This window comes from Lygodium microphyllum, chromosome 3, assembly GCF_053477565.2.
Source record: "Lygodium microphyllum isolate KBCC chromosome 3, Lygodium_microphyllum_v1.1.10, whole genome shotgun sequence".
Lineage (NCBI taxonomy): Eukaryota > Viridiplantae > Streptophyta > Polypodiopsida > Schizaeales > Lygodiaceae > Lygodium > Lygodium microphyllum.
The window spans coordinates 182,003,531-182,027,107 of record NC_141137.1 but is presented as its reverse complement, the minus strand read 5'-3'; the positions used below and the strand labels follow the sequence as shown (position 1 = coordinate 182,027,107).

At 39.7% G+C, this 23,577-nt stretch overlaps 1 protein-coding gene across 2 annotated transcripts in view; it reads left to right on the top strand.

Annotated features, from left to right (window-relative positions):
• The window catches only part of GRV2 (DNAJ heat shock N-terminal domain-containing protein), a 110,266-nt gene extending 99,400 nt beyond the window's left edge, over positions 1–10,866 (top strand). For both annotated transcript variants that reach the window (XM_087675158.1, XM_087675156.1), the window contains 13 exons: positions 110–502; positions 622–1,116; positions 1,447–1,670; positions 1,748–2,092; positions 5,145–5,439; positions 5,523–5,984; positions 6,064–6,409; positions 7,961–8,304; positions 8,395–8,865; positions 8,939–9,063; positions 9,304–9,427; positions 9,517–9,585; positions 9,734–10,866. In XM_087675158.1, the coding sequence (XP_087531284.1) occupies positions 110–502; positions 622–1,116; positions 1,447–1,670; positions 1,748–2,092; positions 5,145–5,439; positions 5,523–5,984; positions 6,064–6,409; positions 7,961–8,304; positions 8,395–8,865; positions 8,939–9,063; positions 9,304–9,427; positions 9,517–9,585; positions 9,734–9,958 (3,918 nt within the window). In that variant the 3' untranslated portion in view covers positions 9,959–10,866. The remainder of the gene's footprint in view (positions 1–109; positions 503–621; positions 1,117–1,446; positions 1,671–1,747; positions 2,093–5,144; positions 5,440–5,522; positions 5,985–6,063; positions 6,410–7,960; positions 8,305–8,394; positions 8,866–8,938; positions 9,064–9,303; positions 9,428–9,516; positions 9,586–9,733) is intronic.
• Positions 10,867–23,577: the final 12,711 nt, after the last annotated feature.

The following is a 23,577-nucleotide window of genomic DNA, read 5'->3' as shown; positions in this document are numbered from 1 at the left end:
TTTGACCTTACAAAATACACAACATGCATCAAAGGAGTGATGAGTTTTTCATAGTATGATGTAACTCTCTATAGAAACTCTTAAGAGTAACTATATCTTGTATGTGCAGGCAATTTTAACAGGGGAGCCAGCAATAGTAGAGGGTGCAGCATCTTTGTTAAAAGCAATAGTAACAAGAAACCCAAAAGCAATGGCCCGATTATATAGCACTGGTGCTTTCTATTTTGCATTAGCATATCCTGGATCAAATTTGAGCTCTGTTGCAAACCTCTTTGCTGCTACACATACCCACCAAGCATTCCATGGAGGTGCTGAAGCAGCTTTATCCTCATCACTTCCTCTTGCAAAGCGAAGCATACTTGGAGGGCTACTACCTGAATCCCTTCTTTATGTACTTGAGAGAAGTGGGCCAGCAGCCTTTGCTGCCGCCATGGTTGCTGACTCAGACACTCCAGAAATTATCTGGACACATAAGATGCGAGCTGAGCGATTGATTGATCAGGTATGCTTTTTTCTTTTGAATCGCAAGTGCTTCAGGTTCATCAAAAAGCTGTAATACAAAGATAAAGAAGTTTTTTGGTTTTATATTTGAAGTCCTACAAAGTGTTCATTTGCATACAGGTTCTGAAGCATCTTGGTGACTTCACCCAGAAGTTGTCCCAACATTGCCACTTTTTATATGACTATGCCCCAATGCCTCCTGTTACTTACCCAGAGCTTCAAGATGAAATGTGGTGCCACCGATACTACCTCAGGAATCTTTGTGATGAGATCAGGTTTCCGGATTGGCGCATAGTGGAGCATGTGGAGTTTTTACAGTCATTACTTACCATGTGGCGTGAAGAGTTAACAAGGAGACCCATGGATCTTTCTGAGGAGGAGGCTTGTAGAATTTTGGAGATACATTTAGAAGAGGATGAGGAAAATGGGGACTTGATTGGGACATTTGACAATGGGTTTGAACATGAGAAAATTGGAGACCGTCTCGTTGAACATATTGATGAAGAAACACTGAAACGACAGTACAGAAAGCTTGCCATGAAATATCATCCAGACAAAAACCCAGAGGGGAGGGAGAAGTTTGTTGCCGTTCAAAAAGCATATGAATGCTTGCAGGTATTTATTTTAGGCTTGGGGTATTTTGATATGTGTCTGCAAATTTGGATTCTCACATATGAATGTTTATCCCATAGCTTGAGATCATGGCTATGTATTGTTCTTTGGATGTCCACCAACTGTCAGCTTTGACCTGTTTAGTGCTTGACAGGAGTTTGTTCTTGCTTCTACAGATGCAAACTCTCCTTTCTGTTGTCCTTTTTTGTTTTACCCTGTGTGCAACTGTTAGCAATTCTATATGACTTCTATGCAGTCATGCAAAGTATCATAACAAATATGGCCTTCAATTCTATGTTCATCATGGACATTATGGATTTTTTGGGATTTCAGGCTACTTTGCATGGCCTTCAAGGACCTCAACCATGGAGATTGCTGCTACTATTGAAGGGTCAGTGTATTTTGTACAGAAGATATGGTAACATTCTGGAACCATTCAAATATGCTGGATACCCGATGCTTTTAAATTGCATCACAGTTGAAAAAGATGATAACAACTTTCTTGCTCCTGAGAGAGCTCCTCTGCTTGTTGCAGCATCAGAACTAATCTGGCTGACGTAAGTCTTATAGCTATTAATGATTTACTCATGTTCGAATAGTTTGCCTTTTTGTTACTTATGTTTTGGTAAAACAGGTGTGTATCATCTGCATTGAATGGAGAGGAGTTGGTGCGAGATGGTGGGGTCTCTTTGTTGGCAACTTTATTGTCAAGGTGCATGTGCGTGGTGCAGCGTACCACCCCTGTTACTGATCCGGCAGCAATGATTGTGACAAATGTCATGCGCACATTTGCTGGACTGAGCAAGTTTAGAAGTGCTTGGAAAGAGATGCTGGAATGCCCTGGATTTATTGAGGATGCAGTTCATTGCTCTGAACTTGAACATGCATCTGTAGCTGTTGACTCTGCTCTTCAAACCATTGGAAATTTGGCTGCATCAGTTGAGCTTCAAGACTGGATGCTTAAGGCTGGTGTAATATGGTCAGTGGATTTTATCATCACCTACAGATGGCTTTTTCTAATTCAGACAGTTTGCACAAAACATTTGTTTTCTGATATAGAACTTTGACATTCAGCAGCGTCAAAGATGTCCAATTATGTGTCTGCAAAATCTTTCATTCAAAGGAAAAATTATTTGCATATGAGCTAAGAAAAGTAAATAAAAAGTAAGGGCTTGTCCTTTCTATAATTTCAAGAAAAGGAATTCTCTGCATTGTCCTTTCTATAATTTTGAGAGAAGGAATTCTCTGCATGTGCAATCATCATTTTGAAACGTCGAGTAATTTTGCATGAAAGCTGACTTTTGCAATTTACTTTCAATTGGCAGCAGATATTCGCTCTTGTCTAATGAAAGAACCTCATGAAAGTAAAGTTGTGAATTTTTAAATTACTGCTTTCAGTAAGCATGAGATATTCAATTCTTGTCTAGTAAAAGAACGTCATGAAAGTAAAGTTATTGCAACATGATCTTTTTAATACAGCTTTTTATACACTTAAGCATTGGTGCTTTCAGTCACTAGAATTATTTCATTTTTGGCCAAGCTTATTACTGCGTTGTGTCGGTGTTACTGCAAGGAACCTAGAAGTTTGGTTGGATGTCTGGAGTTCTACTGTTTTGCATATCTGGAGTGTCACCTTTGGTCTCCATTTCTGCTTGAAGTTTTGTACAAATTCTTCTGGAGTTCCAGGAAACTAACCTGTATACAGTGAGGGGAAATCGCAGAAGTAGAACAAGTTGCAAAATTATAAAACATTTTGACCATTACCTCTGTAAGATAAATGCCCGGAATTGCTGTGGATCTTCTGGACTTTTTTTTGTAATATTGACTGCTTTGGATCTTTGATCCTAGGTTTCCCACGGGTTCATATGTTCTCAGGAAACTTCCTATGTCAGCTGTAGTTTTGCAAGCCAATATCAAGTTCTTATACATTTCGCAGAGCAAAAATGGTGAGGACACTCTCTTCTTGGTAACCTTCAGATCTTTATGATGGGAAACCTTTCATTCTCAAAAGACACCATGAATGCCCCCAAAGCTCTTCTTGTTAACCTTTATATTGGTGGTGGGAAACCTTTCATTCTCAAAAGACACTGAATTCTCCCAAGTTGATTGGCTTGCAACCTGTACTCTACCATCAGGCACATATTTTCTCACACTCTGTGAAAGAAAACTGAAAGCCACACCACTATACTCAACTCACAATGATGAAGGGAAAGAACCAAAAACTCAAATGGAGGGAGACGTATAGGCAATAATAGAACACCAGTGTATGTGTATTAATGTGCATAGGATTAAGGCCATTCTGCACTTGAGGCTTAACATCACATAGTAGTGCCAGTCTTTGAGATTGGCCCCAAGGTGATTTTAATCAGCACAGTAGCATTTATAACACAAGCATGATGCAAAGCACAAATTTGGCAGACTTTGCAACACATAACAAAGCACCCTCTGTCAACCACTTTTTGGGAACAACATGAAGATGGAGAACCCAATGGAAGCTAGAGGGATATATGCCAAAGTACAAGAGTGAATGAGAGGCGAAAGAGACAGCTCCCTCTACAGTGCTGAAAGTGTGAACTCTGCCATGAAAGTGTATGGAAGGAGAGAGGATAAGGAACTCCCTCTCAAAAGGTGCAGTAAATGTGTGCTGAAGCCAACTCGGAAGTGAAGAAACTTGGTACTGATCCTGGGATCTCTGATGTAGAACATGGGCTTGATTTCAATCTGGAACTGTAATCAAACTCCTAACTGGGGAAAATCCTTGGAATGTCAGCTTCATCTCTGTCTGGAACTGGCAAAATGATGGTTAGAAAAGAATCCTCTAAGACCATTGGTAGCCCCACATGGGATCAGGAGAGCCACCGCAGGGGCCAGATTGGCCCGCTCAAGGGCCTAGATATGTATTGCCCCTCTTTCAGGACCATGATAGCTCCCCTAGGAATTAGAATGTCCCCATGTGGGAAAGAAATGACTAGCAAAGTGTCCTTTATAGAATCTTGTAAACCTGTAGTTTCCTCAGTAATATGCCCTTCTTATGAGAATGTAATGGTCCCCCCTGTGAGACTCTTTTAACTTTTGGTTATTCTTTCGTAGAATCTATACTTGAAGGGTGACTCAAAACAGGCATCACAACAAAGTCAATTGTTGTAACGCCCATACTGAAATGCAATATCTAAGGGAAGAAGCAGCAAAACTTACCTCAAAAAGACTTTGCCAGCACTGTGCCTCCTAAGGCGCCAATAATCAAATTCCAGAAAGGTTTACTGGGGAAACTTTCACTGATTGACAAAATGAGTTGGTAATAGGTATTTCAAATTCTTTTGCTGCCCAATGCTACATAATGATTATGGATTTAACACTTGCCCCTTAGCCAATAGGTGTATATGTACCTCAACCAGCAGAGGATATTGCAGTGTTAGAGCCATGACAAACACCCTCATGCTACCTGATGGCCAACTTGAATAAGATAAACTGTGCATACATCAAAGCTTAATTTTCTTCTTTCAAAATATGCTCATCCTACTTGAAAAAGATAAACCATTGCATAGATCAAAGCTTAATTTTAAGCTGGATTCTACATTGAGTATGAGTGTGAAGTGAGTATATGTTCTGTATCCTGAAGGGTCTAGGGGGCTTAGTTGTCCCTTTTATATTTAATGCTTATTCTCTCAAGTGAGCAGGGTTGTGTAACCTTTCTGGCTTTACTTCATGGTGGGTTTTCACCCCATTTGAGGTTTTCCACAGATTAGGATAAAGTATTTCAAAGTGGACATGTGTGCTGCTTAAACTGCAGATACTCTGTATAAAACTACTCTGTTCTATTGCATAAAGAAGCATTTCATCATGCCTTAGGACAACTCTAATTGCATGCATCAGTGTCAAAATCAAGGCTTTCCCTAAATTTGAGCTCTTCCGGCTTTTTATTATGCTGTATGCATGTAAGACTGGTTTTCCTCTTGAGACGTACTGTTGCTGACAACTCGGCAATGTCTACATCCTTGCAACTGATTCTTAACGTTGTGATTTACATTCAGGTATCTTCTTCCTCTTCTTTTACAATATGATTCGACAGCAGAAGAAAGTGGGGCAAGTGAGCCTCATGGGGTAGGAAGCAGTATCCAGATTGCCAAAAATATGCATGCCTTGCTTGCAGCTCAGGCCTTTAGCCGGTTGAGAGGATCCACGGCAGAAGAGCTCACCACCCCATATAATGAAATAGCTACTAACTCTTTGAAAGCTCTGTTAACTCCGAAGTTAGCAACATTCCTTACCCCAGAATCATTGAAGGAACTTCTTTGCAATCTCAATTCCAATTTGGAGTCTCCAGAGGTACATACTTTGCCTGTTTTTAATAGCATTGAAGGTAGAGTTTCATAGAGAAATGATGAACCAATCATTTTGTTACTACTCAGATAATCTGGAACTCATCAACAAGAGGAGAGCTTCTAAAGTTTGTAGACAAACAGCGAGCATCTCAATGTCAAGATGGCTCTTATGATATGCGTGAAGCTCTAACTTTCAGATATAAATCTCTCATGAAGGAGCTACATGTAGGTGAAGTATACTTGCGTGTGTACAATGAACAGCCTGATTACGAGCTTAGCCAGCCTGAGTTCTTTTGTGGTTCATTGCTGAAATATATTGCATCACTTGTTGATGAAAGAAAGAAGCTTAGTAATGCTAAGTTTTCTCCTGAGACTGAACCTATTGAGAGTGGTGAATCCAAGCTATCTTCTCATCCTGCACAAGAAACAGCAGATTGTGATGCTTCAGAGGAGCCATGCCGAACTCCCTCCTCTGAGCAATCTGAGGACCCAATATCTAAAGAAGCAGCCATTGTGAGGGACCTAACTATGGGGCTTACAGCACTCCAGGTATTTTACTGTAAAGAATAGGTTTAATCTGCTTTTCTCATCAGCACCTTGAGTTTATGTGGAATGTTTTGACTGGCAGAATCTACTTACTGCTACTCCAAGCCTGGCTTCAACTTTAAGTTCAAAGGAGCAGTTGATACCATTGTTTGAATGTCTTGTAGACACCAGACCTTCAAGTGAAGAAGTACCACAATTATGCCTTAACACTCTGACAATCTTGACAACACATGCTCCTAGTGTGGAGGCAATGGTGGCTGATCGTTCTAGCTTGCTTCTCCTACTGAAATTGCTACACAGTGCACCAATATGCAGACCAGGCGCTCTGAGAGTCTTGTCTGCTCTAGCGAGCACTTCAGAGCTAGCTTGGGTCACTGCAAAGCATGGAGGATTTGTTTATATACTTCAACTTCTTTTACCAACACAAGGTACACTTCTTATCTTACATCTTTTGCATCATCAATAATCCCCATCTGTGTGAAGCAGTTCTGTCCAACCACAGCTTCCTCCAGAAAAGCTCTATGGCAAATTTTATGACATCACTATCAAGGTTGATCAAAGAAGGGAAGCAGTGCTTGAAGATCTTAGTATCTTCGCTCAATGCCACGTTACTGCCCAGAAAAACCTTTAGGAGCATATAGTGACCAGCATTGGACCATTTTCCTCATCTTCTGGATTTTTTAGGACTCAAAGTCAGCCAGCTTCTAGGTCATCAATTTTGATTGATTGGACATGTTATTAAGCTGACCTACTGGAGGACTTTTTTTAAGTTTCAAGGTTATGATAACCCACCATCTTTAGTTCTATAGCTTAGTTCAACCAGCAAAACTCAGTAAGAATTATAGAGTTAAGGGTTAGCTTTCAATGTTTGTCTCCTCTCTCCTCTCTTCCAAGTATGCATGTGTGTGAGAAGTGAGAGTGGGAACCAGTGTCTTCACAGATAGGTGAGACATTTCTGTTGGAACTTAGATGGAAAAACTAGGTAATAGATATTCAAACACATTTAGTAAGAAAGATTAGGTAGAAATATTTGAACAAATTTCAGATTGCTTTCCAAAACTCAATGTTTGTCTCATTTTTCCTCTCCAGGTATGCGTGTGTGTGTGAGAAGTGAGTGGGAACCAGTGTCTTCACAGATAGGTGAGACATTTCTGTTAGAACTTAGATGGAAAAACTAGGTCATATATAATCAAACACATTTAGTAAGAAACATTAGGCAGCAATACTTGACCAAATTTCAGATTGCTTTCCAAAATACACACCAGATGTGCAGGCACAGACTCCTGAAAGGGGTGTGCAAGGTAGGGTGGTCACAAGCACATGCACGAGAAGGAAGAAAGCTATATTAATGTCTTCAAGAAAGCTATATTAACGTCTGCAAAGGCACATGCACAAGAAGGAAGAAAGCCATATTAACATCTTCAAAAGCACATGCACAATAAGGAAGACAGCCATATTAATGTCTTCAAAAGAAAGAAATCTATATTTATGGGTGAAGGATATCCTAGAAATCTATATTTATGGGTGAAGGATATCCTCTACTAGAAATGTCTGGCTCTTATGATGTCTACGAAGCTCTGAAAGGAAGAGCCCAAGACATCTCTGGTGAGTCAGGTAATGGACACTTAGTTGGGAGTCTAGAGTTCACACAGAGAGAGAGAGAGAGAGAGAGTTGAGGATCAGTAGACCATGAAACTATTGGGTGCACAAATATTTTGTCCCAGATAGAGCCTACTTAGACAGGATCTCTCTGCTACTGTAGGAAGCTCAATGGACTTTCTTATGCTTCAGTAGCATCATCTCTCTGCATGTCATATTCTGAAGTTGATGTTAACCGTTGGTGATTTATTTATTTTAGCCCTGTTGCCTTTCTAGGAGACTACTGTGGTCTAAAAGAGTTTCCTTATACTTTCTGTGCATTCGGTCAAACAATGGTTTTTCCAAAGGTGGTTGCTCAGATCCATGTTGAAAATCTGCAGAGGAGATCCCCCTTCAGCAGCGGGCAGCAGCAGCATCTCTTTTGGGAAAGCTTGTTGGACAGCCAATGCATGGTCCGAGGGTTGCCATCACGCTTGCTAGGTATCTTCCTGATGGCCTTGTATCTGCTATTCGTGATGGGCCAGGGGAGGCTGTAGTAGCTGCTCTTGAACAGACCACAGAAACACCAGAACTTGTCTGGAGCCCAGCGATGGCATCATCTCTCAGTGCACAGATCTCTACAATGGCATCAAACCTTTATCGTGAGCATGTGAAGGGTAGTGTTGTTGAATGGGATCTACCAGAACAGGCATCTGGTCAACAGGAGATGCGTGATGAACCCCAGGTACAATGATTCTCTTTGCCTGCACTTGTATTACAAAATAATTTCAGCCATTGATTGGACTGTCGTATGTTGAGACCTTTCACGTTACAGGTTGGTGGTGTCTATGTAAGACTATTCTTGAAAGATCCCAAATTTCCTCTTCGTAACCCCAAACGTTTTCTGGAGGGCCTTCTAGACCAATACGTTTCAGCAGTTGCTGCGACACATGCAAAAGGAATGGACAGTGCAGATCCTGAACTTCCTTTACTTCTATCAGCAGCCTTGGTATCTCTCTTACGAGTCCACCCATCCTTAGCTGATCATGTAGCTCATCTTGGTTACATTCCAAAGCTTGTTGCAGCCACAGCAAATGAAAGTAGGCGAGAAACTATGTCTTCTGGGGAAGTGGTTCTTGCAGGAGCAAGTGCAGATGAACTCTTGTCAGTCGAAGACAGTGTGGGAGCTGGCAATCAAACTCCCCAAGAAAGGGTACGTTTGAGTTGTCTGCGAGTACTACACCAGCTTGCTGCTAGCACTGCTTGCGCTGAAGCTATGGCAACCACTGGAGTTGGTTCTCCACAGGTAATTTGGAAAGAATGTAACTTCTGTAGCTATTTACTAATGTGCAGTATTTACTCATTTGTTAAGATTGCAGGTAGTTCCACTGTTAATGAAAGCTATTGGGTGGCAAGGTGGAAGTGTTCTTGCTCTTGAGACTTTGAAAAGGGTGGTGGTCGCTGGCAATCGAGCTAGGGATGCTTTGGTTGCACAAGGTTTAAAGTGGGTATTCCTGATCCTTCCTTCAAAGCCTTTCTATTTCCTTTTAAGTGAAACAGATGGACTAGCGCTGTACCATTTTTGGTTCTCTTGTGGGGAGGCAGAGTTTATTTCATTTGACATTTCAGAACATGGCTGAGATACGAAATTTGTGCCCATACTTTGCTTTGGGGCTAAATTAATTCTGCTTAAGTTAAAACATTGCTGAGGTACCAATTTGTGTTCATAATTTGCTTTTGGCAGGGCTGGATTAGTACAGGTGCTGCTTGGATTGCTTGACTGGAGAGCAGGAGGCACAAATGGCCTTTGTGCTCAAATGAAATGGAATGAATCTGAGGCTTCAGTGGGAAGAGTATTAGCAGTTGAGGTTAGTCCTTTTTTCACCCTTTGAATATAAATGTAAGAGGCAGTAGTGTCTCATGGAGTCCTCCTATTCATGGGATTGCTTGTATGCAGGTCTTACATGCCTTTGCAGGTGAAGGTGCTCATTCAGCTAGGGTTCAAGATATTCTGAACACATCTGATGTACGACATAACATTTATCCAAATCTGTGTAGTTTGTTGTTCTCACTGCCTTTGCATAGGAATTAGTCTACTGAGGATTTTCATGCTGAATTTGATGATGTTAGTTTGAGTGGCTCAAGTTATCATGTCTGGATTTGGATCTGACCAGGTCTGGAGTGCTTACAAAGATCAAAGGCATGACCTTTTTCTTCCAACAAATGCACAATCGGCTGCTGCAGGAGTTGCTGGCCTAATAGAGGGTTCAACTGGCCCTCTAACATATGCTCTTCCAGCCCCAACACCTCGATCAGCTTTAGCTCGGTTATCACTTGGCAATGGTCCTGCTCAAGATCCATCATTGGGTTTATCTGATGAAGAGACTGGAAGCCCATAATACTGGTGACAACAAGGGAGCCCTTTCCTGCCAATTGTTTACTGTACATGATGCCATTGCTCTGCTGTATTTCGCAGGCAGGTCATATCATAGCATTGTATAATTACATGTACATTATTCCAGTGGGTAGAAAGGCCTGCTGTTACTGATTGAGAAGACACAAGGGGGCAATTTCAGCCCACATGTAGATACCCTCAAGTTGTGTCATACATGGAGCTGCCTTTCTCGTGTTGTGTTGACGAATATGAGGGCTGCAAGTTTGAGCATATGATGCAGTCTCCTTGAAAGGCATGCTCTGTATTTAGATGTACTTCCTTGGAAGTAGTTATGGGAAGGACCTGAATTTTTTCACTCTCAGGTGACTTTCCAGCTCAATAGGCAACATGAGCTTGATTCTTTCAAATTGTAATTTTGTGTACTCCAAATATATAGCGTTGTACATGCCTCTGTGTGTGTGTGTGTGTGCGTGCGGACCATTTGGCCTGTATGTGAAAGCTATTTTCACCACTTGGAGAAACAAAATCCAAAAAAACTGAAAAATGTGTGTAGAAGAAGAAGAATCTCTCCACAACCACAGCCTCAGTCATCTACACACACAGGGGGGTGTTGATCAATCGAGCCGTCCAGCTTGGCCGATCCAGATTCCCAGACCCCGTCGACACAGGCGTCAATGACACTTCCACAGGCAGATACAAGAAATTATTGCTCGGTAGGCCCTCTACATCATCATGACATTGTATCAGCTAGAGCTCTTTATTTGTCAGCTACAGTTCTCCTTACTTATAGCTCTGAGTCTTCTTGTACTGTTTATTACATTTTCATTTATTGTTCTTTTCAAACAGTTGTACCATCATACACATGATTGTAACTTACGGTCTCATAGGTCATTTTGGCCTTTTTGCAGACATTAATATATCATTTCATTTCATCTCTCTCACACCATCCCCCCTCTCATTTTGGACATTTAGAGATATCACACATCACTATTGGGAGATAGGAGATTGGTTCTCCCAAAGGGAGACCCATATAGAGAGTAGAGAGAGTTCTTTTGCAAATTAGGACCTATAAGCACTATCAATCCAATATAGAACCATCTTGTTAGACATCATCCACTCCATGCCATGGAGTCACGTTGGACAAGGCCATTACACTTCGTGAGGCACAACCTTGATTTTCAGTGCCACAAGTAGGGAGCCCACACCACAATTAGATTGGAGCAACCATTGTAAGACATTATACTCCGACCACATTGTAGCAAGTACCATATGCTGATATTGAGACCAAGAGAGAGTGTTGCAAACTTACAATAGCTCATATATACAATTTGAGCTGTATTTTTATAGTTTTTCGCACTTACGCTTTACAGTTAGAAGGAGAACTTTAGGTGGCTCTAATGCAAGATAGGGTTCAATTAGAGACTAAAGTTATGCACCACTTGGTTTAGAGGACGCTAATTCTCCTAGACCTCTCTGTCTCATCTCTTGATCACTATAGCTAATGTCACACGTGTGATTAATTATTTTGGATTTGGTTGGGTCAAAAGTTAGCAAAGTAAGTTCCCTACCATGGTCAAGCTTAGCGAAGGCGCTTGTAGCAAGACCTAGTTTAGCCTTTGGTGCTTAGATACTAGTCTTAGAATAGGATACTTATTTTAGTCTACTTTTGAGATGACATTAGGTGTAGATACACTTTGGTTTTGTCTCATGGGTAACACTAGCCTTTTGTAGAGAGAGAGAGAGAGAGAGAGAGAGAGAGAGAGAGAGAGAGATCGAGATCTCCATTCATACACAGTGGAGTTGTATGAATAGTCTCAAGCCATGTAGCAAATATGTCTATAAAGTAATCAAGAAGAAAGCATTTCGATGTTTGCATCCTCTACTAATTATAAAATCTACAACATCAATGGGCCAAATCTTATTGAATTCATTAATTTGATGTGGATAGGCTACCAATGAGAAACTTGTCAAAAAAAGATATGTTAGTGGTCCATAACTTGCCTTTTTAGCAACACTTGTTGTTTCAACCCTAACTTTTTCATGTTGTGCATCATCTATCTAGATGGCTTGCATAATCAATCTTTCAATCCATATAGAGCCATCTCCTCAATCTACAATGAGTTATCACTTGGTCCAAGTTCAACAAGAAATTGATGGATCTTGTGAAAATAGAGTAGACGGAGTGTAGAAATAAAGTAAAACATGGAGTTGAAGGTTGATTGTAATTCATAATATTGCCACTGTGAAGTATAAATTATTTAAAGTTTGAGCCTTAAGGGGTCTTAGCAACATTTGTTGAAGTGAAGGCATATTCGCCACAAGGCCAAGCAAAGATTTTAATGTGTATCATCATTCAAAATAGTAGCATATCCCCAACACCAAGCATAGTCATATATTAACAAGAAAATTCTATATTGAACCATTGCTCATTGCTCAATGCTTTAAGCATATAGCAATTTGCTGCTCTAGCTTACACAAGTAGTTTTTATATTTGTAATAATTAGTGGGTGTTGCACTCTAAGAGCTCAATGCTGAGACCATTGGACACATTATTTCAAGGGCTTAATGTGTGAAGCCTATAAAACCCTATACCCCCAATCTACTCACATACGCAAGCACAATGAACTTGTGAGTGGGCAACAAAAGAGGAATACGAATACAAAGAGAGAGGAGAGAAGAAAATTGCATTGAATTTGAAATGAATGTTGAATATAATGGAGGATTGATCAATCTCTACACATTGCCCAAAGTTAGTGGGGACACTAGATTAGGCCAGAAAATGATGACAACACGATGGTGACAATGATGGAGATAAGAGTGTGCAACTAGAAGTGTTTAATGAAGATAAAGAAGAATGCTATAGCCTATTAGAGCACCTGTAGAAAACAAAAACGAATGATTTGCCCATGCTCGATAGTGGTATAAATAGTCGCAAAATGTTGAATCTAGCCGATCGTAGCCTGGCCAACTATATAAATGCAATATAATTGCATTTTAATGCAGTGCGCAATGATGATGTGGTAGATATGGAGTAGATCACTGATAAATAGACTACACAACCTCTAAGTAGGTGGGACATGGTTGCAAAGGACTAGAATAAGAAATGCGCATGAAACTAAAGAAAAAACACAATCAGAGCTCTTATGTCTTTGTCAAACTCTAATGGAGCTCACAACTAGGAGATGATAGACTACCATAAGAAAATGGCATGCTAACATCCCCTCTCAAATCCTAGGAGTATTTGAAGACCCAACAACCTCATATGATGAAGCATAGAAGCCTCAAGCAAAGGCTTTGTGAAGAGATTCCTTGGATTGTCCTCAGTGGGACAATAGACCACTGCTAACTCGAAATCCACGATTTTCTCCCATACATAATGATGATGAATCTCTATGTGCTTTGTGAGAGCATGAAATATAGAGTTCTTTACTAGAGCTAAGACACTCTAGTTATCCATGTGTAGCTATGTGGATCTTATTTGTGAAAAGCCAATCTCCACCAATATCTAATGGAACCAAACAGCCTCCATAGCTATAGAACAAAGTGATTAGTACTTAGCCTCCATAGAAGATAAGGCCACAATAGGTTGCTTCTTACTACTCCATGAGATAGCTCTTGATGACCCAAGGGAGAAAGCATAACCTATAGTGGATCATCTCGACTCCACATCACCTATCCAATCTGAGTCACTCCATCAAAAAAGAATAACCCCCTCTCCATACATGATCCCATAGGATCGAGTCCCCTATAAGTAGCGTAATACATGCAAAGAAGCTAGCCAATGAGTCTAAATAGAAGTCTTTATGAAAGAAGACAGTAGTGCCATTGCAAGTAAAATAGCCAACCGAATAGAAAGAAGCTCAAAGATGTATTTTTACCAAAGATAAAGATGCCTTGTGCCATCTAATAGATCTCCAAATCAAGTGAAGGATCCCTAGGTTTATCATGTCGAGCTCTTGCTACCACAAGATTTCATGAGGCCAAATCAACCTCCTTTGAGTCACTCCTTATGATAATCAAGTCATCCACATACAAGATGACTAAAATGAACCTACCACGCACAACCTTCTAATGCATATTGGGGTCATGATCTAATCAATGGAAGCCACTCTATGAGAAGAATCGATCAATCCGCTCATACCGAGCCTTAGGAGCTTGCTTCAAGCCATTGAGGGCCTTCTGCAATCTATAGACATGATTCTCATTCCCCTACACAAGAAAACCAAGAGGCTATAAAACATTAATCTTCTCCTCTAGGACGTCGTTCAAAAATGTAAACTTGGCATCCATCTGAAAGATAAGCCAATGGTAATGGGCCACAAGAACCAAGATAGCTTGAATAGTAGAAATATGAGCCGTAGGTGTGAGATTCTCAAAATAATCCAATCGTACCCTATGTGTAAATCCCTTGGCAACAAGCTTATGTTTGTGCTTGTCCAAGGATCCATCAACTGGGTATTTGGTCTTAAAGACCCACTTCACACCAATCACCTTCTACTCCCATGGACGCATAACCAACTCCCAAGTTTGATTGTGCTCAATAGAATCAAGCTCCTCCTACATAGCATGATGCCAAACATCCTATGCAAGAGCCTCATTAACTGTACTAGGCTCATGATCTTGAAGAATCTAAGACATAAGGGCATAGCTCACACAAAATGGACTATCCCTCTGGGTCTATATTCACGGGCTGATCTACATGGGCTTGAAGGGGTTACAGGAAAGTGAAGAGAATCTCCATTCTCCATGAGCCATCGATAACTACCGAGGAATTGTGATAGAATCATCCCATTGTGCGAGAGATCGAGAGACCTCTAGTACTTGTAATGCACTTGTTTGGGAAAGGGACTCCCCCTCATTGGGTAAAGGTACATCCCCCTCATTAGAAGAAGAGGGCTCCTTAGATAGCTCAAGTCCCCTAAAAGACATAAGGGGATAGGGAAGAAGTAGAAATACTCGATGAAGAAGGAATAGAAAGAGTCGTCAAGGGTGGAAGGGGAGCAGAAGGGGGAGAAGTAGGGGATAGAGGGGGAGGAGCCGAAGATGAAGAAGGGATGCCAATAAGTAATCGAGAAGAAAGGGATGAGAGGGGGGGGAGGGGGGGGAGGGAGGGGCGGGGTCAGTCGCGATGAAGAACCACCTACATATGAATCACCATTAATGGGATCATTAGAGGTTGAATCCTCATTAAAGATAACATCCCATCTCACAATAATCCTTCATGTCAATGGGTCATAGAGCCTATAGCCCTTCATGGTCATGTTGTAGCCCATGAAGATAAGCTTCCTCGACTTGGAGTCGAGTTTACTACATCTCTTCTTTTCCACATGGACAAAAGCATTGCACCAAAAGGTGCAAAAGTGGGAAATGGAAGTCTTCTTCCCAAAGAAAGCCCAATAGGGAGTCGTATCCTCTAATATGGAGCTAGGAACCGATTGCAAATGTGAACCACAATAGCCACTACCTCACTCCTATGCTCCAACATCAATCAAGCCATCTCCAACATGGTTCGATTGGCACTTTGCACTATATCATTCTCAAATATGGTGTGTTTGAATGGGTGTACTCCACCCAAATGTTATTATCCTTGCAAAACTTAGAAAAGAGGTTAGAATGAAACTCGTTGTTGTGTTTTGCTCAGACTCCTCAAACCTTGAAAGACATTTGTGTTTCTACAAACACCTTCCACTTGTAAAAGTTGGAGAACGCCTTGCTCTTGTACTCTAAAAAATAATTCTATATATAAGGGTTGAAGTCATCAACAATTAGCATCAAATACTTGGTTTTCCCAAGGGAGGCCATGCCCATAGGACTACATAGGTCAGTGTGGACCAACTCAAGCGATGTAAAATCCCTCTAAGAGACAACTTGGAGATGGGGCTACCTATGCTACTCGGCCCTCAAGCAACTAGGGCAAAGAGTGCAAATGGAAGAGAAATCGGAAAGTCCCTTCACCATCTTCTTTCAAGAAGCCTTTCATATTATATTGAAGTTGAGGCATCCGTAACATGTATGCCAAAGGAGCCCAAGCTCATGAGAAGTCTACACATCAAGGGTTGTGAGCTTATAAAGTCCACCCTCCTAAGTACCTATCCAAAGAATAGATCCTATAGAAGAGTCCTCAACAATCATAACACCATGGGTAAAGACGAGACAAGTGCTTAGCTACATCAAACTATGAACAAAAAGAAGGTTAAAGCCCAAATTTAGAACATAAAGGAATTTGGCTGCTACTAATGCTTGACGAGTATGCAAAAGAAAAATGGTCCCCACTCCATGCACTAGCACGAAAGAGTTGTCACCAATGGTGATCAAACCCCCTCTCAAATGAAGATCCTACAACCAATCTTGATAGTAAGTCATATGGGAAGTGGCCCCACTGTCAATGAGCCATGGCTTCTCCTCAACTGAGGAAGCAAGAGTAGTATCCTCCACCTAAATAGATGCATGAAAACAAGCTTTGTAGTAGTGGGGTAAGTCTTGAAGTCCTTAGAACCATCCTTCGACTTCAAATGGGGATACTTTTGCCAACACTTCACCTTGGGATGAGTGCCCTTCCCATTGTGTGGGCACTTGTGCTTCGACTTTTTCTCAATCCTTCTTCTCGTCCTTCTTGTCATCTTGTTTCTTGTTGGTATTTGCCTTCTCATTCCCCTCCTTGTTTCCCCCTACTATACTTGCAATAAAAGCTTTAGTAGAGCCAAATCCACTAGCTCCTATCTCTTTAAGACGCTTGTTATGCTCCAAGTCAAGCAAGTCTAACTCCTCCTGAAGAAAAGCCTCATGGGTCCTCGATGTAAGAAGCTTGGAGTAGAACTCATGATGGCAGTTGAATCAAGAATCATAGCTATATCCTCCTAGGATATCGTCCTCCCAAGGATGCAAGCTCATCCCTCCTATCCTCAAATTTATTGATGTGATCCTTCATGGAAGGAGAGTCATCAATACTAAGCATTCAAAGTTTCTTCTCCAAGGTAATCTTGTGGGGCCAAGGTCTTTTGATTGTACAAAGAAGCAAGTTTTGTCTACACTTATGATGCCATCATCTTTAACCTATGAACACAAACAAGTACAAAGTTCTAAAGGCTCATAAAGAGAAAAGACTGAGCTTGAGAATTGAGCCTATCCCAAAGGGCTACAAGATCCATAGATGAGCCTTTAGATTATACAAAGAAGCAAGTTTTTTCTACACTTATGCCATCATCTTTAACCTATGAACGCAAACAAGTACAAAGTTCTAAAGGCTCATAAAGAGAAAAGATTGAGCTTGAGAATTGAGCCTATCCCAAAGGGCTACAAGATCCATAGATGAGCCAATAGTGTGATCCTCCACGAGTCGAGGAATAGTAGTAGTGACAAAAGCCCAGAGATCGAAGGTGTCCAAAATAAACTCCACTTTGCAAGAACAAGGGAATTAATTTGATTTGTCCAAATGGTCTTCTTTGAGGAGAGAAGGAAGAACAATCACTTGAATAGAAGGTGCCATCATAGGCATTTGAGAGCCAAAAGGACAAGCCCTATGGGAGACATGAAGAGAGGGAGAAGGAAAGGGTTGCTTCAATCAATGTGATCAATCATCAAGACTGGGTTCCCATTTATAATGGGGCTTAAACCTCTAATCTTTGTGATGATCATGTTGTCTCTTAGAGGGGATAGGAATAGACTTCTCATCTAAGTCATCAAATAATATTCCATGTTGCAAGAATACAATTGTAGATGTTCCACTTTTGTTGAAAGCCCCTGTAAAATGTGTTTTTTGCAACAAATAGCAAGTGATTTCAGTAGTAGGGTGGTCTTCTTTGAAGAAAACCTTCATGGCGATGATAACATGTGAGAGTGCACAACAAAATAGGAAAATGAATATGGAGGGAGAAGGAGAAGAGAAAAGGTAGTAGAAAGAGGAGAGAAATCTAAATTGAATCTAAAATGAATGTTGAATACAATGGGGGACTGATCAATCACTGCACAAATCCCAAAGTGTCAATGAGGGCACCACATCAAGCTAGAAAATGATGACAACATTGAAGGCGATGACAATGACGACGACGTTGAGAGAGGGTGTGCAACCAACAATCCTCAATAGAGACGAAGAAGAATGGTGCAACCTATGAGAGCACCTACAAAAGATAGAAAAGAATGATGTACCCATGCCTGATAATGGCTATTAAGAAGCCACAAAATGCTGAATCTAGTGGTCGACCACATAAATATAGTCCAACTACATTTAATGTAGTGTGCAATGATGACATTGAAGATCAGGGGTGCTGAACATACCCATGTGGGACAAATCATTGATAAATGCACTATGCAACCTTTGGGAGGGCACAAAAAATGGCTGCAAATACTCACTAGAAAAGGAAACGCACACAAAACTGAAGGGAAAGCATAGTCAAAGCTCCAATGTCTCTGTCAAACTCTGACGAAGCTCACAACCAAGAGACAATAGTCTAATAGAAGAAAATGGCAAGCTAACAAAATCAACCTACCAAAGATAGATCGATTTGAGGCAAATGTATCAGGCACACTTACCAGTAGTTACCACATTGTGGTCACATAAGTGTCACTCCACAATCCACCTACATGGCCCTTCCCTCATGATCTTGCTTTCATTATTACCCATGTTAGAGAGAAGTTGCTAATGATGATCTTAAGAAAATGAAGAGAGAATTTCAGAAAGCCACATCCCTCACTCCCTCACATTCTCACCCACACACTCAACTCACCAAGAATATGGGATAGAGAAAATGAGAAAAGAATACAAAGAGCTTCACAACACCACGTCCCTAACTCAACTCACTCTCTCACACTACCTCTCCCTCACTCTCACACATAGATAATAGAGTAGTAAGAAGACAAAGAGAAAAAGTTTGCATACACATGAACAACTTGCTCTATTCTTTTTTATCCTTTATATATATGAGATTTCCACTCCTCCCGTGCATCCAACCCACTTTTGTGGCCACAAGACCTTGGTCTTGCTTCAATTGCATTATTTCTTAAGGTTTATGAATCCTCCTAGGATGAAATTAGATAGAGCACCTTTCTCTTTCCTCAGGAGTCTACCAATTTTTATACAAATTGCATGGAAGCAAGTCCACTCTTGGGTTTGCATTGCAAATTATTAATACATTGCTTTCTTTTCTTAAAAAAAAAAAAAAAGTCTACAAGAGTCATACAATGAGGCTTTCAACCTTACAAAAGAGATTATAGATTTTTAGGGTCTAGAAGACTAATCATGATTATAGATGGAGCAGCTACTTGTAAGAATGATTGATCTATAAGCCTTTGTGTTAGAGAAATTGTTGCCGATGAAGGCCCATAGTTTGTGAGATAATTTAGCTTTTTGTACACTTATTCCCCTTCCAACTAAGGTTGTAGAAGATTGTGGTAAAAGCCAGAGTAGATCTTGCTTAATGAGGGGAGGTGCTTGAAGGTAATTTCTTCTCTTTATGTCCTTAAAGGATTGCCAGATTAGATCTTGCATCATTGTGCCTTCAAGATTTTGACATTCTTCACAAGCTGCTAACTTATTGCTTCATTGGTGTCACCTTTAGGGGTTAGAGCATATCACTTTATCGCATGTTTTGTCTACATTCACTTGATAGAAATTGAGAGAACATGTGGTTAAATTCAAGAGAACTAAAAATTCAAAAATTCAAAAATTTCAGCTATGCATCTTTCCCTTACCAGCACTAGACTTGTTAGCAGCTCACTTTTCAATTATTTTCCCTTGGAGAAAATCCTACAATGCTTCAAAGCTTGCAAAGGTATTGTTTGGATGGTGCATGTGGTTTTTTTAATCTAGTATGATTGATTCTATTATGTACATTAACTATAATGAATCGATTGTTTATATAAGGTAACAAGCTATGGCACAATGTTACTCCACCTAGAGATAAGCCATTTATAAAAGTCGAGATTGTATTGGAGGATAGCATAAGCATCAAGGAGTTGAATAGCTTTTTCAAAGAATAGTATACACACAACATACCACATTTCCTTGGCTCAACTGGCTTGCAATGTGCAATTTCTCCTAAATGGGAAGCTTATTCGATAGAGGGTGATCTAGGACCGGTTCGAGTAGTTATTTCTCACATATTTCCAAGTACTCACAACAAGGAGATTGGAGCTACGTGTGTTGCATCATTCATGGAATCCCACACGACTCATTTCCTTAATGATAGTCGTTAGTTGAGCATCAAGTTTTGCAAATGATGCTCACACACAGTGTACTAGTTTTTATCAAACCCTTCGTCTATTTGCTTTTAATTACAATGCCTAAAAACATCCATGTCATTCATACAATTCTCAACTTAAAGAAGAAATTAAGAAAAATCCCTTGACTTCAACTTGTGGCATAAGTAGTATAAGTACTTATGTTGTTTCTAGTTAGTAGTTACAAATGTGTTCTTTCTTGTCCCGTGTTAATGGTCAACATAGGAATTCATTATATTCCTTGGGTAAACAACTAAGGTTGGCATGCACAATTGCATAGGTCGACAATTTTATCTTGTTATCAATCTCCTTGTAGTACTCCTTTACTGGTCAATTGTCTTCTCATGCCTTGTTTTTTGCTATATCCATAAGAGATCTTTCTGTATGTTTAGACTTCAAGTCTATATATTAGGAGGCTTTCGTCGATTGGAGCATGTCTTACCCAAGGATTGGTTGATAATGCTTTCAACCCTAGTATTTATATTTTGCTATGTTAAATTAATATTGGCTTATTCTAGGGTGTAGAGTTCATTGTTCTACTCACAAATAGGAGGTGTGACTATTGGGCTTTCAATTTGCATTTGGAAGTAGTAACTGACAAGGTTGGTGGATTTGATTGTGATAGTAGTTGAGGACAACTGCATGGCTAGATTCTTAGATAGTTTGGAAGTGCTCTTGGGCTCACTAGCTTTGGATTTACCTTTGGCAGTAGTTTTGGTATCTTTTTGTTGCACGTCCTATGATTGTTTTCTTTTAGGATCCTCTTTCATAATTTGAGCAGCAACAAAAGGTGGTTGTTGTTGCTAATGTGCCCATATTTTTGTTTTGTTGATGACTTTGACTTAGGAGACTTCAATGATTTGATTGAGCTGACAGTTGTGGTCGTGTCTATCTTCAATGTTTCTAACATTGTCATGTGGCTACATGCTCAATGAAGGAAAAGCAAGGAAAAAACATCTATATAAGTATTTTAGATATATGCTTATGGGATACTTACTCATTATTCTAAAAGGTTTTTCTAGGATCAAAATTGGTCCACCAAAATAGTGTAAGTTTCCATTATTAACTTAATGAGAACTTTGGATGAATCTATACACATGCAAGAAGTTATCTCAAGGCATCCAGGCCTAAAAACACAAAAAGGTGATGAATTTTTCAAAAAAGCAATATTTTCATCTATTCTAAGGGAACTTTCATAATTGTATTCATGCTAGTTTGTTGACCAGGTTTGCTCACTTTGATTTGAGTACCTAGACAACCATATGTAGAGCTTGTATGTGAAAGTTATGGTGAAAACAAGGATAGCCAACAAGCTCAAGACAAGACTGTTGTCTTAAAGAATCTGTGATAGTTACATAGACTTCTTGGATGTATGTGGACCTAAACATCAAGGGTATTGAATCACTTATAGGAACAATATCAATGCATGATATGGGCATATGCTTGGAACATGTAAAGAATTGATTTTGAATGCATCTTGGAAAAATAATAGAGGGTTTTTTTAATTCCTATGCATTCTTTTCGTGTGGGGAGCTTTCCCAATTGATTATATTTGATAGATTTTACATGCATCTTGGTTTTTATCATGACATATGAAGTTTATACATTGGATTGAAGCTTATGTATATTTTGTCATTATTAGGGTTTCTCCTAAGCCATCATCTCAAATAGATTGACCTATTGTCGCAAACATAGGGTTTGAGCTATTGTCTCAAGTGCATATATTTATTCTTATCTACTAACTAAGGATTCTCTACAAATTATTGTGGTGATTCCTGGATCTCAAATTAAGTATCTTTTCTTTCTTCTTATCTTCCCTATCCTTATTTTCTCTTTGAATTCCTATAATTAAGGCCTTCAACTAAATACATCATGGACATTTGGTGAACCTAACATGAAAGGCCTACACAAGAGTTTTGTACGATGGGAGATGCTACCAGTCCTTTGGATGATGTAAGGTAGTTATTACAAAGAGCGAGGTAGGTGTTTAGACATGGAGTTCCAATTGGATGCAGATGCAATGTAGATGTTTCAAGCAATCACGGAAAACAAACTAGTGATAAAAGCACTTCAAGTGGTCATCAATGAGCTAGGTCAATTTGCTGGGCAAGAAATATCTAAATATCTCAAAACCTATTGCATGAAAATGGAATTGTATGGTTTTCCAAAAAATCATATGATGAAGTATTTTGATCGGATTGTGGTAATTGAAATCAAGGAGCATGTTTGAGACATACAGCTAGAACATGATGCCATCTAGGAAAACTTTGAGCAATCTCTTAAATAAGAGTATAGTATGCAAGATTCAGAGCAAGATGGCAATCTAGAGTAAGCCTCTGAAAGGTCTCAAGAATTAGGTTTAGCAAAACTATTATAGAAATTGCATGAGTTGCAGTTGAAGGTTACACGACTTTAAAAAAAAGAGCAAACAATCTTGAAAGGGATAGTTTGCAAGGATACAGGAATGATTGTGCATGATGAAGTTAAGAAACCGTACATGAATTATAGTGGAAGCTAACATGACTTGAAGAAGATGCTTAGCATGTTGAAGATGCTCATCATGTTGAAGATGCAAGTGACCTACCTAATGAGTTGTCGAATCCTACAGATTTCAATAGATGCTTTGCCTAAAGGTGTAGAGGATACATTTCTTTTGAATACAAACGATGTAGACACAATGAATCTAGAAGATATAGAGACCATGGATACAAATGCTTTGTTTGACAATGAAAATGATGTAGTGATAGTGAATGCAAGTGAAGCAATGACAATGCATGCCGATGATGCTTTGACTACAAATGCATATGATGCTTTGATTGAGGATGTAGCTATGAAGGATGCAAATGTTATTCAATCTGTGCAAGCCAAAGAAAATGCTTTTCAAGGTGTTTCCCTACCACAAAATAAAGAGTTATTTGTCAAAGCAAGATATAGATGGCTACATACAATTTAGGTTTCATGAGCTTTTGATGCCATGTGATCTAAGAGGGAGTACTTGGATTAGTTACATACTTTTGTGGATGTCAAGTATTTAGATTTACGATCCACGAGGAAGCTATGTTGTTCATCACTAATTCAAGGTGATTATCCAAGTTTTTGATCCTAGAGGTATCATTATATTTGATATGCATGATTTTTTGGGAGATGAGTATTTGGCCTTTTGACCCATGTAGGTTGCATAGTGTGGCACATGCTAGAGGATGTGCAAGTTTGGAGAGGGTGGATGTTGTGTGGTTACACATTTTGTGAAGGAAATGCAAAGAAAAGACATCTACATAAAGTATTTCAAATATATATCTATGGGATACTTACTCATGATCCTACCATGTTTTTCTAAGATCAAAACTAGTCCACCAAAATAGCCTAAGCTTCCATTATTAAGTCTTATTAACTTAATGAGAACTTTGG